Source organism: Hyperolius riggenbachi, chromosome 9 (genome assembly GCF_040937935.1).
Source record: "Hyperolius riggenbachi isolate aHypRig1 chromosome 9, aHypRig1.pri, whole genome shotgun sequence".
NCBI lineage: Eukaryota > Metazoa > Chordata > Amphibia > Anura > Hyperoliidae > Hyperolius > Hyperolius riggenbachi.
Genome location: NC_090654.1, coordinates 36,431,165 through 36,449,313, shown reverse-complemented (window position 1 = coordinate 36,449,313; position 18,149 = coordinate 36,431,165). Strand labels below are relative to the sequence as shown.

The following is an 18,149-nucleotide window of genomic DNA, read 5'->3' as shown; positions in this document are numbered from 1 at the left end:
TAGCCCCCTGCAGCTGTCCGGTACCCTCGCCATCTCCCTCCGATCCTCCTGGCCCCGCCGGCAGCCACTTCCTGTTTCGGTGACAGGAGCTGACAGGCTGGGGACGCGAGTGATTCTTCACGTTCCCAGACACATTAGCACCCTCTATGCTGCTATATGATATATGCTATAGCAGCATAGATGGAGCTATTGTGGCCAGGAACGCGAAGAATCACTCGCGTCCCCAGCCTGTCAGCTCCTGTCACCGAAACAGGAAGTGGCTGCCGGCGGGGCCAGGAGGATCGGAGGGAGATGGCGAGGGTACCGGACAGCTGCAGGGGGCTATTGGAAGCCCCAGGTGAGTAAAACTCTTTTTTTTTTGTTTGACTTAAGTGTCCCTTTAACTTAGCCCTAGACCATAGCTCCCAAATGTTTGGAGGGAAAGTTCTTCTTTGGAACTTCTTATCCTAGTTGCCGTTACTCACGTGAGCAGATGAGCGTTGTCGTGACGTGGTAGAGATGCCTTCTCTCTCCACGCCAGGAAGCGGTTCAGCGTCTCCGCAGGGTCTGAGCTCACCACAATCTTGTCCTTCTGACTCCAAACCTCCACCCCGACCAGCACAATCCGGATGTTCAGCACTCTGTAAAACTGTAGGGGGAGACATAGGCTAATAACTGGTAAGAAGAAGACAGTTCCTTCAAAATATGGACACCAGAGAGGTGCCACACCGCGGAGATCTACAGAGCTCAGCAGAATGCCACACATCGATATGTATTCATGAATGAGGGGAGCAGAAAATCCACCCTGGTCTGAATTACAGTGATTCAACATACCCTGTAGGGCCATCAATTAAAGCGGGATTGTCAGCCACAAAATCAAATTCCATTTACCCCACATCTCTGTGTTTATTATGTCGTCTACAGACTGACCCTGCATTCCAATATAATCATAAATGTTTCTGCTGTAATAAACCTCATCTCAGTCACCTTGGCTCTATTTGGTACAATGCCAGGGAGATGGAAGCTTGTTATCTTCCCTACCACATTCCTGCTCCTCACTGATTGGCTGAGGGTAGTTCAGTGTGACATGAGACAGAGAAAATACACCTCCCCCCTCTGCAGAAGCTGCTGAAATATGCTGTGCTCACATTTGTTTACAAAGCAAGCTAGATATGACAGCAGAGTTTCTAGGAGAAGAAAAAGAGCATAATTATGCACACCCCACTTTGCAGTTATTGATTTGTAAAAAATGTTTGGAATCATGTATGATTTTCGTTCCACTTCTCATTCACCACTTTGTATTGATCTTTCACGTGGAATTCCAATAAAATTGATTCAGGTTTGTAGCAGTAATGTGACAAAATGTGGAGAACTTCAAGGGGGCCAAATACTTTTGCAAACCACTATATATCTATATCTATCCATCCATCCATCCATCCATCTATATATCCTTTATAATAATTACTAGGGATGGGACGAATCCACAATTTCTTCGAATCCGAATCCGGATCTAAAAAGGTTCTCGAATATCTCGAACCTTTCGAATCCCGAATCTAACGAATCCTGCACATAAAAATTGTGCGATCCGTGGTATAGTTGCCCGCAGTATAGGTACCCAGGCATAGGTAGCGAGGTAAAGGTGCCTTCAGTATAGCTAGCTAGGTATGGGTGCCTTCAATATTGGTAGCTTTCAGTATAGGTAGCAAGGTATAGGGGCCTTCAGTATAGGTAGCAGGGTTTATGGGCCTTCAGTATAGGTAGCAGGGTATATGGGCCTTCAGTATAGGTAGCAGGGTATATGGGCCTTCAGTATAGGTAGCAGGGTATAGGGGCCTTCAGTATAGGTAGCAGGGTATAGGGGCCTTCAGTATAGGTAGCAGGGTATTGGGGCCTTCAGTATAGGTAGCAGGGTATAGGGGCCTTCAGTATAGGTAGCAGGGTATAGGGGCCTTCAGTATAGGTAGCAGGGTATAGGGGCCTTCAGTATAGGTAGCAGGGTATAGGGGCCTTCAGTATAGGTAGCAGGGTTTATGGGCCTTCAGTATAGGTAGCAGGGTATATGGGCCTTCAGTATAGGTAGCAGGGTATATGGGCCTTCAGTATAGGTAGCAGGGTATATGGGCCTTCAGTATAGGTAGCAGGGTATATGGGCCTTCAGTATAGGTAGCAGGGTATATGGGCCTTCAGTATAGGTAGCAGGGTATATGGGCCTTCAGTATAGGTAGCAGGGTATATGGGCCTTCAGTATAGGTAGCAGGGTATATGGGCCTTCAGTATAGGTAGCAGGGTATATGGGCCTTCAGTATAGGTAGCAGGGTATATGGGCCTTCAGTATAGGTAGCAGGGTATATGGGCCTTCAGTATAGGTAGCAGGGTATATGGGCCTTCAGTATAGGTAGCAGGGTATATGGGCCTTCAGTATAGGTAGCAGGGTATATGGGCCTTCAGTATAGGTAGCAGGGTATATGGGCCTTCAGTATAGGTAGCAGGGTATAGGGGCCTTCAGTATAGGTAGCAGGGTTTATGGGCCTTCAGTATAGGTAGCAGGGTATATGGGCCTTCAGTATAGGTAGCAGGGTATATGGGCCTTCAGTATAGGTAGCAGGGTATATGGGCCTTCAGTATAGGTAGCAGGGTATATGGGCCTTCAGTATAGGTAGCAGGGTATATGGGCCTTCAGTATAGGTAGCAGGGTATATGGGCCTTCAGTATAGGTAGCAGGGTATATGGGCCTTCAGTATAGGTAGCAGGGTATATGGGCCTTCAGTATAGGTAGCAGGGTATATGGGCCTTCAGTATAGGTAGCAGGGTATATGGGCCTTCAGTATAGGTAGCAGGGTATATGGGCCTTCAGTATAGGTAGCAGGGTACATGGGCCTTCAGTATAGGTAGCAGGGTACATGTGCCTTCAGTATCGGTAGCAAGGTATAGGGGCCTTCAGTATAGATAGCACGGTACATGTGCTTTCAGTATTGGTAGGTAACTAGGTATAGGGGCCTTCAGTATAGGTAGCAGGGTATATGTGCCTTCAGTATGGGTAGCAGGGTATATGTGCCTTCAGTATAGGTAGGTAGCTAGGTATAGGGGCCTTCAGTATAGGTAGTAAGGTACATGTGCCTTCAGTGTAGGTAGGTAGGTAGGTAAAGGGACCTTCAGTATAGGTAGCAGGGTATAGGGCCTTAAGTATAGGTAAGTATGTAGGTAGGCAGGTATAGGTGCCTTTAGGTAGGTAGGTACGTATAGGGGGCCTGTAGGTAGGTAGGTAGGTAGGTATTGAGGCCTGTAGGTAGGTATAGTGGCCTGCAGGTAGGTATAGGGGCCTTTAGGTAGGTAGGTAGGTATAGGGGCCTTTAGGTAGGTAGGTAGGTACGTATAGGGGGCCTTTAGGTAGGTGGGTATAGCGGCCTGTAGGTAGGAAGGTAGGTAGGTATAGCAGCCTGTAGGTAGGTAAGGATAGTGGCCGGTAGGTAGGTAGGTAGGTATAGTGGCCTGTAGGTAGGTAGGTAGGTAGGTATAGCAGCCGGTAGGTAGGTAGGTAGGTAGGTAGGTATAGCAGCCTGTAGGTAGGTAAGGATAGTGGCCGGTAGGTAGGTAGATAGGTAGGTAGATAGGTAGGTATAGTGGCCTGTAGGTAGGTATAGTGTCCGGTAGGTAGGTAGGTATAGGTGCCTTTAGGTAGGTAGGTATGTATAGGGGGCCTGTAGGTAGGTGGGTAGGTATTGAGGCCTGTAGGTAGGTAGGTATAGGGGCCATTAGGTAGGTAGGTAGGTGGGTAGGTATAGGGGCCTTTAGGTAGGTATAGGGGCCTTTAGGTAGGTATAGGGGCCTTTAGGTAGGCAGGTAGGTGCGTATAGGGGGCCTTTAGGTAGGTATAGGGGCCTGTAGGTAGGTAGGTATAGCGGCCTGTAGGTAGGTAGGGATAGTGGTAGGTAGGTAGGTAGGTAGGTAGGTAGATAGAACCCCCCTCCCCCGCCAACCCCCCCACGGCCCCCTCCGTCCCCCGTGCCTCCTCCGCTCACCCCTGCAAAATCTACTCACCTTTCCCGTGGAGCGCAGAGCGGCAGACCTCTTCATTACTTCCCTGTTCCCTCTAGTGGCCGGACCGGCTCTTACTAATGACGTCATTGTAAGAGCCGGTCACTAGGGGGAACCAGGAAGTCGGCGAGAGGTCTGCCGCTCTGCGCTCCGCTATGGATAGGTGAGTGGATGCGGGCGGGGGGGGGGGGGGCGAGCGGAAGAGGCGCGGGGGGGGGGGTCGGAGGAGGACGAGTGCGAGCGGCGGATGCGCGGCGATGCGGCGTCGGGATTCGGCGGATTCGTATAGTGGAAAATGGCGTCGGGATTCGAATCCACGAATCTCGAATATTTCCTAATATTCGAGGGATTCGTGGATTCGCCGGATTCGTCGTCCCACCCCTAATAATTACCCTGTGTCGCTGCGTCCAGCAGTTATGCAGCGTCCCTGTTATTTTGTTACTGTGCATGGGCAGTAACGAACAGCTGGACGGGACCAGGGAGCGAGGTGGGTGGGCGATTGCGTTTGCGCGGCAGGTGGGTGCGCGCATGCGCAGTGACTGACGGCGTCAGCAAAAAAAAGACCTAGAGCCCGTTTTTAAACAAATGACCCTATGAACCTTCGCACAGTAAAATCTGGGCGGATCAGGTAGCTGCCAAAACCGCCGCACTTTCTTGACCTCTGGGTCACCACACTGGAAGAAGAGAGATATCTTTCTCACAGCAGCGTGCAGGGAGGCGGGGGAGTGGCAGGGGGCGTAGCCAGGGAGAGAGACCTGCACAATGGCAGCTCTGGAAAGCCTGCAGGAACGCCCCTAGTGGGAGGTTTAAGCAGGCAATTCCTCTGAGATGGCGACCAAATGTTGTCGCTAATTTCCGGGGGGGGGGGGGGGGGAGGTTGGAGGTTCACAGAGGCAGGTCATGTTGCAGGTAACATGCCTCTGTGTCCCATCTGCCCCAAGGAACCGCCTCAGGTCCTCTTTAAGCTATTTAGGAAACAGGGCTATATGCGATCCAGTGGGTCGATGAGCTCAGTGAAGCTCTATTATATAGAGTGCAACTGAAGTTTTTGAACTCTCCCTAGTGGAAAACAATATGAGACTCTTTTCTTTCCTACTAATGTTCAATTTCTTAGCTGTGCTACACACACAATTTATTATCTCATAAGTGTATTTTTGCTTTAATAAAAGAAGGGATGACCACCCTGTACAAAGTGAAGTTATGGTGCCCTAGAACCACCCAGATTGTATGCAGTGGAAACAATGGAACCCATATATCCTCTCTGCAGGAAGATGGATGAAGCTTTGACATGCGCTTTGTGATGCGCCACTACAGTAGAAATAAACAGGGACGTATCTTGGTAATATAGAGCGTATGGCAAACACTGAAATTGCGCCCCCTCTGGTCGGAGCCCTCTTCCTCTCTAAAAACAGCATCCTTTCTCGCGTACATGTGTAATGGTTGCCTGTGTTTTTTGGGCTTAGAATGTTGCTGAAGGTACTTTTCTGGTAATATGTAATCTTATTCCCTCTCTGTTCTCTTTGCTAACACTAAGCCAAGTGTGGCATATATAAGTTAAGTAGCCATGTTCCTCGGATAACAGAATTAATTCGATCTGAGGTCTAAGTGATGGGGAGGCATGGGGCGCAGCACAAGGGCAGGCATGGTGGTGCAGTACAGGAGCAGGCATGGTGGTGCAGTACAGGAGCAGGCATGGGGCGCAGCACAAGGGCAGGCATGGTGGTGCAGTACAGGAGCAGGCATGGTGGTGCAGTACAGGAGCAGGCATGGGGCGCAGCACAAGGGCAGGCATGGTGGTGCAGTACAGGAGCAGGCATGGGGCGCAGCACAAGGGCAGGCATGGTGGTGCAGTACAGGAGCAGGCATGGGGCGCAGCACAAGGGCAGGCATGGTGGTGCAGTACAGGAGCAGGCATGGCGCCCATGGCACGAGCCATGCCTGTATCCCTCTAGATACGCCTCTGGAAAAAACCCATTTATGTCACTCACAGAGTCCATCTTGTTGGCGATTTCCAGCATCCTGGTGTGGAGAATGTTCAAGTCCCTGTGATGCAACTTGTACTGCAAAGAATGAAGAGGGCGTTAATAATTTATAGAGTGGCATCATCTCACATGGCCCTGTACAGAGTGCGAGAGAAACGTGTATATAAAATACGGACACTAGCACATAACACGGAGTTAGTAGACAACATACGTGTTACAGAGGCCAATGTATTGTGAATAAATTGTACAGCTAGTTACAAGAAACAAAAAGGGAGAGCACCCTGTCCTTGCAAGCTTACAATCTAAAGAAAAGAGGAGGAGACAGAAGGTGGAGCAATACACAAAATGTGTAATCAGAGACGGTGTGTTTATAGATTACATACAGCAAAAAGCAGAGCTTGACCAGATGCTGAAAGGGTATGGCTGAGAAAGGGTGCGTTTAAAGTGTACCTGACATGAGAAGCGTCTCCCGTTCCATACTTACCTGGGGCTTCCTTAAAGGAATACTGTAGGGGGGTCGGGAGAAAATGAGTTGAACTTACCCGGGGCTTCTAATGGTCCCCCGCAGACGTCCTGTGCCCGCGCAGCCACTCACCGATGCTCCGGCCCCGCCTCTGGTTCACTTCTGGAATTTCAGACTTTAAAGTCAGAAAACCACTGTGCCTGCGTTGCCATGTCCACATTCCCGCTGATGTCACCAGGAGCGTATTGCGCAGGCACAGACCATACTGGGCCTGCGCAGTACACTCCTGGTGACATCAGCGGGTGTGAGGACACGGCAACACAGGCGCATTGGTTTTCAGACTTTAAAGTTTGAAATTCCAGAAGTGAACCGGAGGCGGGGCCGGAGCATCGGTGAATGGCTGCGCGGGCACAGGACATCTGCGGGGGACCATTAGAAGCCCCGGGTAAGTTCAACTCATTTTCTCCGGACCCCCCTACAGTGTCCCTTTAAAGCCTTAAGGCCGCACAGTCCCACACCACCTCCCCGGGTGGCTCCTGTCCCCCTCTGGATGGCCTGAAAGCTTGGCAGAGTCGCGCTTCGTCATGCATGTGCGGTTCGGCCACGAATGCGCACCTGGCACGCAAACGCAGAAAGATCCCAGCTAGACGGGGGAGCGGGCGTGGCCGAGCATCTGCAATGAAGCGTGGCTCAGCCAAGCTTGTGGCCATCCAGCAGGGGACAGGAGCCACCACCTGGGGAGACTGTGAGAGACTGAGCGGCCCCAGGTAAGTATGGAACCTGAGAAGCTTCTCGTCTCAGGTTCTCTTTAAAGGTTTCAAGGGCTAGAGAGTGACAAATATGTTTTGGAAAGGAATTCCAAAAGAGGAGAGAGGCTTGTGAGAAATCATGTATATGTGAATGCACAGAGGTGATTCCAGAGGAGCACAGAGGGAGGTTATACACAGAGCAGAGGTTGCAGTTGGGGTAGTATCCGGGCACTAGAGAGAAAATATATAGGGGAGAAAGATCACAGAGAGCTTCGTAGGTAATATTTTTAAGAGTTTCAAGCAGATCTTCTGGTCTACTGGCAGCTAATAAACAGCTTGGCACAGAGGAGAGAGAAGAGAGGTGGATGAGCAGCTGGATTATTCGGTAGGCCAGAGTCAGGTATTACAGTAATCAAGACATGAATACAAGCCACTGCCATTATGTGACACAAGCAGCATTATGATTGTACTCACCTCACTATTATCTGCCACCATCACCAGCTCCACATACTTCATCTCACTGACTACATCTGTCCAAGCCTGGGAAGGAAAACAGTGCAGAAAAGGGCTTCATTCAGGTATACGGGTCAGAACTACAAAGGTCATTATACTGGGGAGATTCTGTACTCTAAAGGCGGGCATACATCTGTAGACTCAGCAGCTGATCGAAACTCAGATTTGCCAATTATCAATTCTGATGAAAATTGTTGCCACCAAGAGAATTCCCGATCGACAATTCTACCAATTTTGAGCCAAAATTGCTCGCATTTATCGATCAGATAAGCTGGAAAGTCTTGGGCTGACATGCTCCATCGGATGCGCGGTGGTAAAGGCGTGTGATAATCGCTGACGAACGCAAGGAAAACCCGCGGCCGCTGTGCCCCCCTTACGTTTTATGTCCCCCACCGGATGCCCGTGCAGGTATACTTTACCTGTCACTCTGTTCCCCGAGTGTCCGCGCTGTATTTCCAAATTTGGGGCCCACGTGCTATAGCACCGGAAGCCATGTAAGGGTGCAAATGTGGAGGCGGCGAGGTGGGGTCCCAAGGCCAATTCCCAAAAGTTTTCATGCTGAAATCGACCGGGAATCAGCCTGCAGTTTATGGCGACCAGATTCGATCAGAGAGAGATCTGTCTCTTGGTTGATCGGCTGCCAAGATTGCTAGATGTTTGGCCACCTTGAGTTTTGAGCTCTGCCCAGAGATAAAGCTGTTCATTCTTTTGTTTGCTATAGATTAGCACAAGTCATGACCCTTCACATAAAGCTGTATAACCAGCGCTCATAAAAACTGCAACACGGAGTCGCAAACATGAAGTATAAAATGCAAAAATTAGTCTGAGACCTATGAGTTAAAGTGTACCAGAGAGGACATGACATGATGAAATACACATTTGTATACACAGTAGCAAGTAGGGCTGCTCAAATCCGGATCCGGGAGATACCCAAATAGTTGCTATACGGATATCTCCCAGTAAACCTGTACCTGTCTGACGTCTTTCGGTCCGTCCCTCGGCGCCTCCCACAATGAGCTCCACGTGCGTCACGTGTTTAGAAACACTTCCTCCTTCAACCCGGAAGGAGGAAGTGTTTGTAATCATGTGGCCGCCGATTGGACTGCATCGTGGGAGGCGCCAGGAGTGAAGAAGACGTCAGACAAGTAAGATTGACGGAGTGAAGAAGACGTCAGACAAGTAAGATTGACACCCCCCCCCCCCCCTTCCCGCACAGGTAACTGGGAGATATCCGGATAGAACTATCCGGAGGTCTTCCGGATCCGGATTTGAGCAGTCCCGGTGGCAAGCATACAGACACGTGTACTGTGCTCCTTTTTTTTTTTTTTCCCTGCCTGAAAGAGTTTATAATTAGCTATGGAACTGACAGTTTTTCTCCAGTCAGGACCCAGTCGGCTCACTGATAACAAATTACAGCTATTATGCTAGGTACACACCATACAATTTTTTGGCAGATTTACCTGCCAAATTGATTATTTCAAACAAGTCCGATCTGAATTTCGAAAGATTTTCTGATCGATTTCCGTTCACGTCTATGGAAATCGATAAAAAAAAAAAAAAAATCGATCGCAATTCAGATCGGACATGTTTGAAATAATCGATCTGGCAGGTAAATCTGCCAGAAAATTGTATGGTGCGTACCCAGCATAAAACCCTTTCCTAAGCAGATACCTGGGCTTTTTACTGTGAGAAGAAAAGATAAAAAGGTCAATAGTTCATGTATTTTCACTCTGGGATTCTTGTGACACTGCAAATGAGCAAAGACAATGAAACATTAAATCTACTTTGTAAATGTTTATACATAAAACATTGAGATAGCTAAGAGAGTCATTTTTAGGAGTAGAAGGATAGATCCAGTGGTTTATCTCATTAGTTTATTTTCATCTCTGGTTCACTTTAAGGTCTGTACACACACTGTACTAAAATGGCCACAAACAAAAGATCAATGTCGTGCAAACAACTTTACCACTGACAAAGATAATGAGTCTTTCAAATGACGTTGAGCAACGACTGTGCTATTTAAATACTGCGTGCGCAAACGGAGGGAAGGCTTCAATCGACATGCTCGCATGCTGTACAACAATGTTGTTTGAATTACATTGTACACACCTTGGCCAACTGCACGATATCTGTCCACCAGGTGTCTGAGTTGAACTGCAGGTTGGATTGGACAAAATGCCCAATATCGGTCACTGACCGCTTGGCTACATTGTTCACAAGAATTTTTCGCCCGATACAGCAAAATCTGTCCTTCAACTGACCTTTTTCAGTCACTCTTATATAGCGTGTCATGTGTACATAGCCTTATGCCTGGTACACACACAGCAATATTCCGTCAGGTGTGATTTTGTGCAGTAGTGATCTGAAAATCGATCCCGTACCGGGTCAGGAGCAGATCAGACATGTCACAAATTATCGATTTGACGGGAAATTGCTTTGTGTATACCCGGCATAAGGGCTTCTCTTAGTATCGTCAGTTCTCTGATTGCAGCTTCTTGTTGCTTGCATAAAGAGACAAAGTCCAAATACAGCATCTGATGGGGGCTCACATGATGCACATGGCCACATGATGCTACAGACTGCGGTTGCTGGATACATGGAAGGCAGAAGGTACAGTTTAATCTCACTACAGCGATGTCTGTTCTGTAAATTCACATATCCTATAGGCAGTGAGCGTGCCGCGATTCTTACCTGCTCCGGGGGGCTGTCGGCCAGGTGTGGGAGGGCCTCGCTCTCTGATCGGGAGGTTTCCATACTCAGTAGTGTCCTCCCGATCTTGTAATTGGTGAAAGCGCTGCGGGCTGCATCCTGCGTCTCACATGTCCGGTTCTGATGACTCTGGACTGGCTGTAGTATGTGTCTGAGGGACCCGCCTCCAGGGACTGGCTCAATGCTGAACTGCTGCCCCTCTGACAAAATCACTGAACCCCTGTAACATTCATCGTACATAGAAATGTCATCACAATATAAACCAATTCCAACACTTCTGCCTAGTATTATAACACATGCTAAATGTGATTTTGCCTTCTTGAAGAAAACCAAAGGCGAAAATAAACGTATGATATAATGCATTGTACAGCTAAGAAATAGAACATTAGTAGCCAAGAACAGTCTCAGATTGTTTTCCAGTACAGGAAGAGTTAAAAAAAAAATCAGTTATCTATGCAAAAAAGCTTCTCTGAGCTATTCTACCCACTGGGTCGAATACAGTCCTGTTTTCTAACGCACAGCCAAGGAACAGTGAGAGACAGTTTGAGATAACGATTTACTGCAGGGGAGTTCAAAGGGTCCATTAGCTCTGCTCTGTTTTATAGCTTAAAAGAGTGTGGTTTAAAACTGCAACAGTATGATGCAATAAAAGAAAGCTATATAACTAAAAAAAAATATGAGACTCTTTTCTTTGCTACTAATGGTCTATTCATTATCCGTACTACACATACAATTCAATATATTGTAAGGGTTTTTTTTTTTATTATCTAATCTAGATGTTTGGGCACCGTAAAGAAAACCTAACATCTAGAAAGAAAATAATTTGATCCTCCTCTAGGTAGGCCGGTAATTCAGCCAGTCGGGGGGGGGGGGGGACTGCTCAGCCACACAGCCCCTATCGCACCCCAGTCACCGAGGGCGTTCTGCGCAGGTGCAGGACGCTCCCAGCAACAGGACCACAATAAGGGAGCGCGCATGCGCCAACTGCACTAACTGGCTGAAATACCGGGCCTCCTAGCGCAAGATCCAGGGGGCCTGAGAGGACGACGATCAGCCTGAAGGGGGCTGGAAGGTGCAGAACAGAGCGACAGGACCACAGGTATGTAATTTTTTTTCTAGATTTCAGGTACACTTTAAGAAGTTGGAACTCTACCAGCAGTCCTACCTGAAGGCTACCATTCACCTCCCCTTAAAGGACAGCTGAAGCAAGAGGGATATGGATCCTGACATAATTATTCCCTTTTAAAGTGAATGGGAATCCATACTGTAATAAAAAAAAGTCAGATACTCACCTAAGGAGAGGGAGGCTCTGGGTCCCATAGAGCACTCCCTCTCCTCTCCCTATGCCCGCTGTTGTCCTGGCTCCCCCGTAGCGGTATTCTGCCGTTTCAGTCAAATACCGCTATACCCCCGCCGAAGGGAGGCTTCTGAAATGCTTCGGGAGCCCGAGTGCTCCCGAAGTCGGGCCGTTCTACACTGCGCACGCGTGAGCGCCCTCTATGATGCACTCGAGCATACGCAGTGTGGAGCTGCCTGTCTTGGGAATGACTCGGCTCCCAAAATCCCCGCAGCGGGGGATTGGAACGGGGGGGGGGGGGGGCAGCGCACCGGGAGAGGAGAGGGAAGGTTCATTAGGACCCGAGCCTTTTTACTAAAGCATGGATTCCCATTACCTTTAAGCAATACCAGTTGCCTGGCTGCCCTGCTGATCCTCTGCCTCTAATACTTTTATCCATAGGCCCTGAACAGCATGCAGCAGATCACATGTTTGAAATCATTAGCTGCATGCTTGTGTGTGGTGGGATTCAGACACTACTGCAGCCACATAGATCAGCAGGGCTGCCAAACAACCGGTAACAGGAAATAATTATGGCAGCCTCCATATTCTTCTCACTGCAGTTGTCCTTTAATAAAGTGACAAAATAGACAACAGCACTGGAAAACATGGACAGTCCTCACTACAACAGCACCAGTACAGCAAACAAAAGAATTGGCTAGCAGCGTGCTGCGCATGCCTGTAACCTGCTCACAATGAGAACGTGCACAGGCAGGCTGTCACACACAGTGTACACACAGCGGAGTCTGGGAGTGTGCTGGACACACCTTGCTGCTATGCTCACTGGTGCGCATCATGATCCTCATAAACCAGGAAACAGGTCAGTGTTATATAACATGTGCTCAGCAGATGTCCTGGCTGAGGTGTGGATAGTCACCAGTTACACATTTACACTGCACGGACTGTGTCAGTTTATTACTGTCTGTTATATCATCATATGGGATTATTAACACGGCATGCTGTGTACAGCATCTGCTCTGCACCCCGATATGTACCACCTTAATGTCTTTACCTGAGTCCAGAGCACAGACTGAAGCTGCTCCAGGGCCCACGGCCTCCTTCCAGTTGTCCCTGATAATAACAGTTCACCTGTAATAACAGGAAGTCACACAACATTATGGGAATACCAGCAGACCTAGGATTTCACAACTGGATGACAGCTGGAATATTTGCTACTGGGAGCCACTAAGCTTAAAACAATGAGAGCAGAGGAGAGGTGTAATCATATGTGCAGATACATATGCTGAAGTTTTAGCAATCTGAACACAAGCACTCATTGGACAGAAGGAAGTATGTGAGAGATGTCTGCGTACCTTTGTATTGCAATGGGCAGTACAAAGCTAGTGGCTGTGGTGGTACGATTGATGTTAACCCCTTTGGGACCAAGGACTTTACAGTTACATCCTGTGCTGCTGAATGGACTACACTGTAATGTTCCTTGGTCCCGCTGCGCATAGCCGAATGGGGAGATTCAGCTGTCATATGACAGCTGACATCTCTCCTCACTGAGCAGGAGCCACGGTGATTGGCTCCTGATCATATGATCACCACGTTCACCGCCGATCGTAGTAATCACTAGGCGGTGGCGGAAGAAGTGGATCCGCTCACCTCTCCTGATGTTCCTCCGGTGATTGTCGTTCTGCCTCCGCCCTGCATCCAGCCTTGCACTGCATCTAGTGTCGGGTCCCGGCTTGATAACGTCATCAAGCCGGGACATGGAACTTAGCGGCAGCGTGAGGGTGGATGGCGGGGAGAAGTGCTCCTCGCTGGACCTGGGAAGGTGAGTAATGCCTGCTACCTATACTTAGGACACCTATCTATACAGGGGATACCGATGCCTGGCCATCTATAATGGGGAAAACCTTAATTTTACATCCCGTTCCCAAAGTGGTTAAACAAGATTTCTATTGCTGGAAGATGGTAAACAAGGTAAACAAGCAATATCTGGATTTTTTACGCAAACTACCCTGATTCTAACAGTGTACGCCTCTCTCACCCTTTTGTGTCTTGGAATTGGTTGTTCATTTCATAGCTTGCACTCTGTTATCCATTTTATTCATCAGGTTACATTTGTCAGCTCTGTATTTTGTACCAGTGTCCATATTTGTTGTATATCATTTGTCTTTATCATTATGCATCCCTTGTTTGTTTTCCGACTTTGTACAGCGCCACGGAATATGTTGGCCCTTTATAAATCAATAATAATAAAATGCCTGAAATGACTGCGGAGACAAATCCGCTCTTCCACTTTTCATCAGGGTCATCCCTCTCTGTTCAGTTATAGAGCAGAGAGGAACCATCACCTGTCATGCGGTAGTGATGGCTATCCTGCACATGCATAGTATTCCAGTAGGGGGGAGGCACCTAGCACTGTTAATAGAACGGGCCTAATAGCTAGTTCTACACAAGTTCAAAACTTCTTCCATCTCTTCCTGAAGGCACACTTCACTAATCAATATAAAAATAAAGGAGTTGAAATTTTAAGTGCAACTCCAGCCAAAGCTTTATTTTGGATAGAGTGGAGAACGATTGGAATCTCAGGCTGTTACTGTTTGTAGCCCTTTTTAGGTATTTTAAAGTGTATCTGAGACAGGGGAACAAGTTCTGTTTTACTTTCCTGGGGTTTCTGCCAACCCTTACTGATCCCTCGGTTCGAGGCAGGCAAAAAGTGCGCCGGTCATCTGGGTGCCGCCACAGGCTGTAATGTGAATTACAGATATAGCGGTGCTCAGAGGGTAATTTGGGTGCCGGCAAATGACGAAGCCCAAATGACAAAAACAAACAGTGCAATTTGGCCACCAGCAACATCTAGCATCAAAATTGCATCTTTCCGAAAGTCCATGGCGGCCTGGAGGGGGAATAGTAATGAACACTGCCGGGAAATTTGAAGTAGCAGGGTGAGCAGTTTTTCCTCTTCACACAGCGCCCAAATTTACAGGCACCATTTTTGGTTTCCTTCTGATCTACTACGCTGTGCCCCCACCCTCCCAAAAGCTCACCATCGTGACCAGACGGGAGAAGGCATGAGGCTGGGGCCACACATGCGCAGTAGCCCTCGATGGGCAATCTTGGATATGGAAACAGCGGGACAGACCAGAAGGAAACCGAGAAACCTGTAAGGCTAAGGGGAGGGGGACTGGAAGAAGCCCCAGGTAAGTAAAATAGAACTTGTTCCCCTTCTCAGGTTTACTTTAACCTCTTCCAGACCCAACTGACTGAAATCTACACCATTTGCAGCCTTATATCTCTGCCAGGACATAGACTTCACACTCTGCACACTCCTGCCGCTATCTGAACTCAGTCACCGCTAAACTCAGCTGTCCAATGACAGCTGAGCTCAGTGTTCCGGCTGGGAGACAACTTCATTGTCTCTTGACCCTGTGAGCCAATCACGGTGATCACAGAAGAAAACTGGTGGGAAAAAGGCTCTGTTCCTTAATGGGCCAGAGCCCCCATCCAAAAAGGTTAAAGTGAATGGGAACTGCATTTAAAAATATGAGACAGATACTTACCCAAGGAGAGGGAAGGCTCTGGGTCCTATAGAGCCTTCCGGCTCCTCTCCTGGTCCCCTCGTTCCAGTGCTGGCTCGCCCGGTAGCAGTATTTGACTAAATTAGTCAAATACTGCTTTACCCGGCCGAAGGAGGCTTCAGAAGTCTTCAGGGAGCCCCAGTGCTCCTGAAGAAGGGCGGCCCTGTACTGCGCCTGAGCAAGCACGCTCACGCCTGTGCAGTATGGAGCCACACGTCTTCAGGAGGACACGGCTCCCGAAGTCTTCCTAATACCCTTTCGGCGGGGGATTGAAACGAGGGGGAGCCAGCACAGGATAGAGGGCACCGAGAGAGGAGACGGAAGGCTCTATACGACCCAGAGCCTTCCCTCTCTCCTTAGGTAAGTATTTGCTTCATTTTTTTAAAAGTGCGGTTCCCATTCACTTTCAGGTGAAAAGGTGCTCTAGATAGTCTAGAACAACCTGCAGGACACAGTTATGTCTGTCCCTTCTGATAATAAAGGCCTCCTCAACCTGGCCTATGGCCAACAATGATCAAATAGGCATAAAGAAGCATTAACAGACACAGTGAGAGAAGATCATTGTAATGTGATGCAGTGTAGTGTCTGATTAGTGTTGCTTGAGCGCACCACAACTCATGGAGAAGAACGAGCTCACTTTGATCAGCTGATCTGTGGTGATCCCTTCCTGCTTTAGGACATGATTAGGACCAGCTAATCACAGCCTTAGAAATCTACCAGCTGACAAGGCTAATCACATGCTCCTCCATGCGTTTTGGTACACATAGAGAAGCAATATGAATTCTGACCACTAGAGAGCTGTAAGCAGGATTCCATCTTACCGGTTGGGAGCTTTTATCGGTCACACGAGTCCCGTCTGGAAGGTAATAGGTTAACGTGTGAAAGTCTGGAGTCAGGTGTCTGAAAAAGATGGGAGCAAAAAATTCATAATCATTAACTATCGACATCTCTAGTGGGGGGCGTAGCAATAGGGGTTGCAGAGGTAGCGACCGCATCGGGGCCCTTGGGCCAGAGGGGCCCCGAAGGGCCCTCCCCCAACTACAGTATTTGCTCTCTATTGGTCCTGTGCCCATAATAAGGACTTCTATAGATACTTTGAATACTGGTAATCCTTAAGAAACTGTTTCCCATGCTTTTCTTGCACCTCTGACACTGTAGTTGCCATTGGCAGGTTTTGGTGCGCCGTATCAATTGTTATGTATAGAGTGCTTTGGGGGGCCCCATTGTCAAACTTGCACCGGGGCCCACAGCTCCTTAGCTACGCCACTGGAAGAGAGACATGTAGATACAGTACATTATAATGGGAAAAACAAACAACCCAAGGCATTGCCTCAGTCTTAAAGTCACGTAATATTGGCCCTGACTGATAATGCAACGGACCTCCAGGCTTTGCTTTTGCCTCCAAGCAATAAATACCAGAGTGACACCTACCCTTACTAGTGAGGTGGTTATTCTTATCATGCATTTATATTGTGCTGATATTTAATTTACACAAGCTTTTACAAAGTACACTGAACAGCTCATGTTTCTAACAGTCCATTAGAGGGGCTTACTAGGTAATGTCTCTTACCATAGTCATAGTTCAATATCCCCACCATAGTCATATCCCAATCCCCAACCACCCCCCCAGGCATAGTCCAATATCGCCTCCACAGTTGTAGTCAATATCCCCTCTGTAGTCATAATACCCTCACCATAGTCATAGCCTGATACCCCTAACACAGTCATAGACCGATAACCCACAATAGTCATATTCCGTTATCCCTACCATAGTGGCTGAAACTAAATGCTTGCTATCGGAGGTCAGCGCTTGACAGAAAAGCAGCTCTGAGCCAGCACCGCTAATGATAGCGATCTCAAACCTGAACAACTCAGACTTTGTGTGCAGCCTGGGTGTACTGATTGATTGGGAATTAAGCTTCAGGAATCAAATCTCAGCTGTTGTGAAAACTTCCTTCTTTCATCTAAGGAATATTGCAAGGATTAAACACCTCATTCCTCCAGCAGATCTCCCAACCCTAGTTCATGCCTTCATCACATCACGGCTGGACTATTGTAATGCCCTCTATGCAGGCCTTCCAAACAAGGACCTGTACCGCCTTGTAGCTAGTTGCTGCTGCTGCTGCAAGACTGTAAACTGGCCAACCCTACCATTGCCACATCACATCAACCCTTCGCTCACTCCACTGGCTACTAATAAAATGGATAATTCTGTTTAAAATAGTGCAAGGATTTGAATGTCAATAAGGCAATTTGGGCCCTGGATACCTGAAGGACTTATTGCAACTGCACCACACCCCCCACAATCTTAAATCAAAAGGATATAATAATTTAATCACCCCCAAAACCTTTGGAGACAGAGCCTTCTGTGATGCTGCCCCGACACAGGTCATGTCCATTCCTAGAAGAATTTAAAGGGACTCTGACCGCTATCTAAAAACGAAATTTGGACGTACCTTGGTCTTCCTCCAGCCCCCACCATAGTCATAGTCTAATACCCCCACCATAGTCATAGTCTGTTATCCCCACCAAAGTCATAGTCTGTTATCCCCACCAAAGTCATAGTCTGGCTCAATTGATCCAAAGGTATCTCCAGATATTAGATATTTATATGTAAATAATGCAGTTATTTCAGAAAGTCTGGTCTAAATTGAATTAGATGAGATGTCCCTGTACATTACAACTGCACAAACATACAATTATCACTAAAATTTGCATTTATTTATTTAATGTACTTATAAAGCGCCAACATATTACGCAGCGCTGGACATTAGTTTAGGTTACAGACAATATTTAGGGGTGACATACAGCAATAAGGCAATACAGGAATACAAGAAAAAAAAACCAGATCAC

The 18,149-nt window shown here is 47.9% G+C and overlaps 1 protein-coding gene across 4 annotated transcripts in view; it reads right to left on the bottom strand.

The window, feature by feature from the left end:
• Nucleotides 1-18,149, bottom strand: part of ADAM15 (ADAM metallopeptidase domain 15) — a 97,252-nt gene that overhangs the window by 40,754 nt on the left and 38,349 nt on the right. For all 4 annotated transcript variants that reach the window (XR_011023892.1, XM_068252518.1, XM_068252519.1 and 1 more), the window contains exons 4-9: nucleotides 16,118-16,196; nucleotides 12,779-12,855; nucleotides 10,413-10,650; nucleotides 7,683-7,748; nucleotides 6,003-6,074; nucleotides 465-628 (exon numbers count right to left, since the gene is read on the bottom strand). Coding sequence is in view for 3 of the 4 variants with exons in the window: in XM_068252518.1 (XP_068108619.1) it covers nucleotides 465-628; nucleotides 6,003-6,074; nucleotides 7,683-7,748; nucleotides 10,413-10,650; nucleotides 12,779-12,855; nucleotides 16,118-16,196 (696 nt within the window). In the remaining variant the exon portion in view is untranslated. The remainder of the gene's footprint in view (nucleotides 1-464; nucleotides 629-6,002; nucleotides 6,075-7,682; nucleotides 7,749-10,412; nucleotides 10,651-12,778; nucleotides 12,856-16,117; nucleotides 16,197-18,149) is intronic.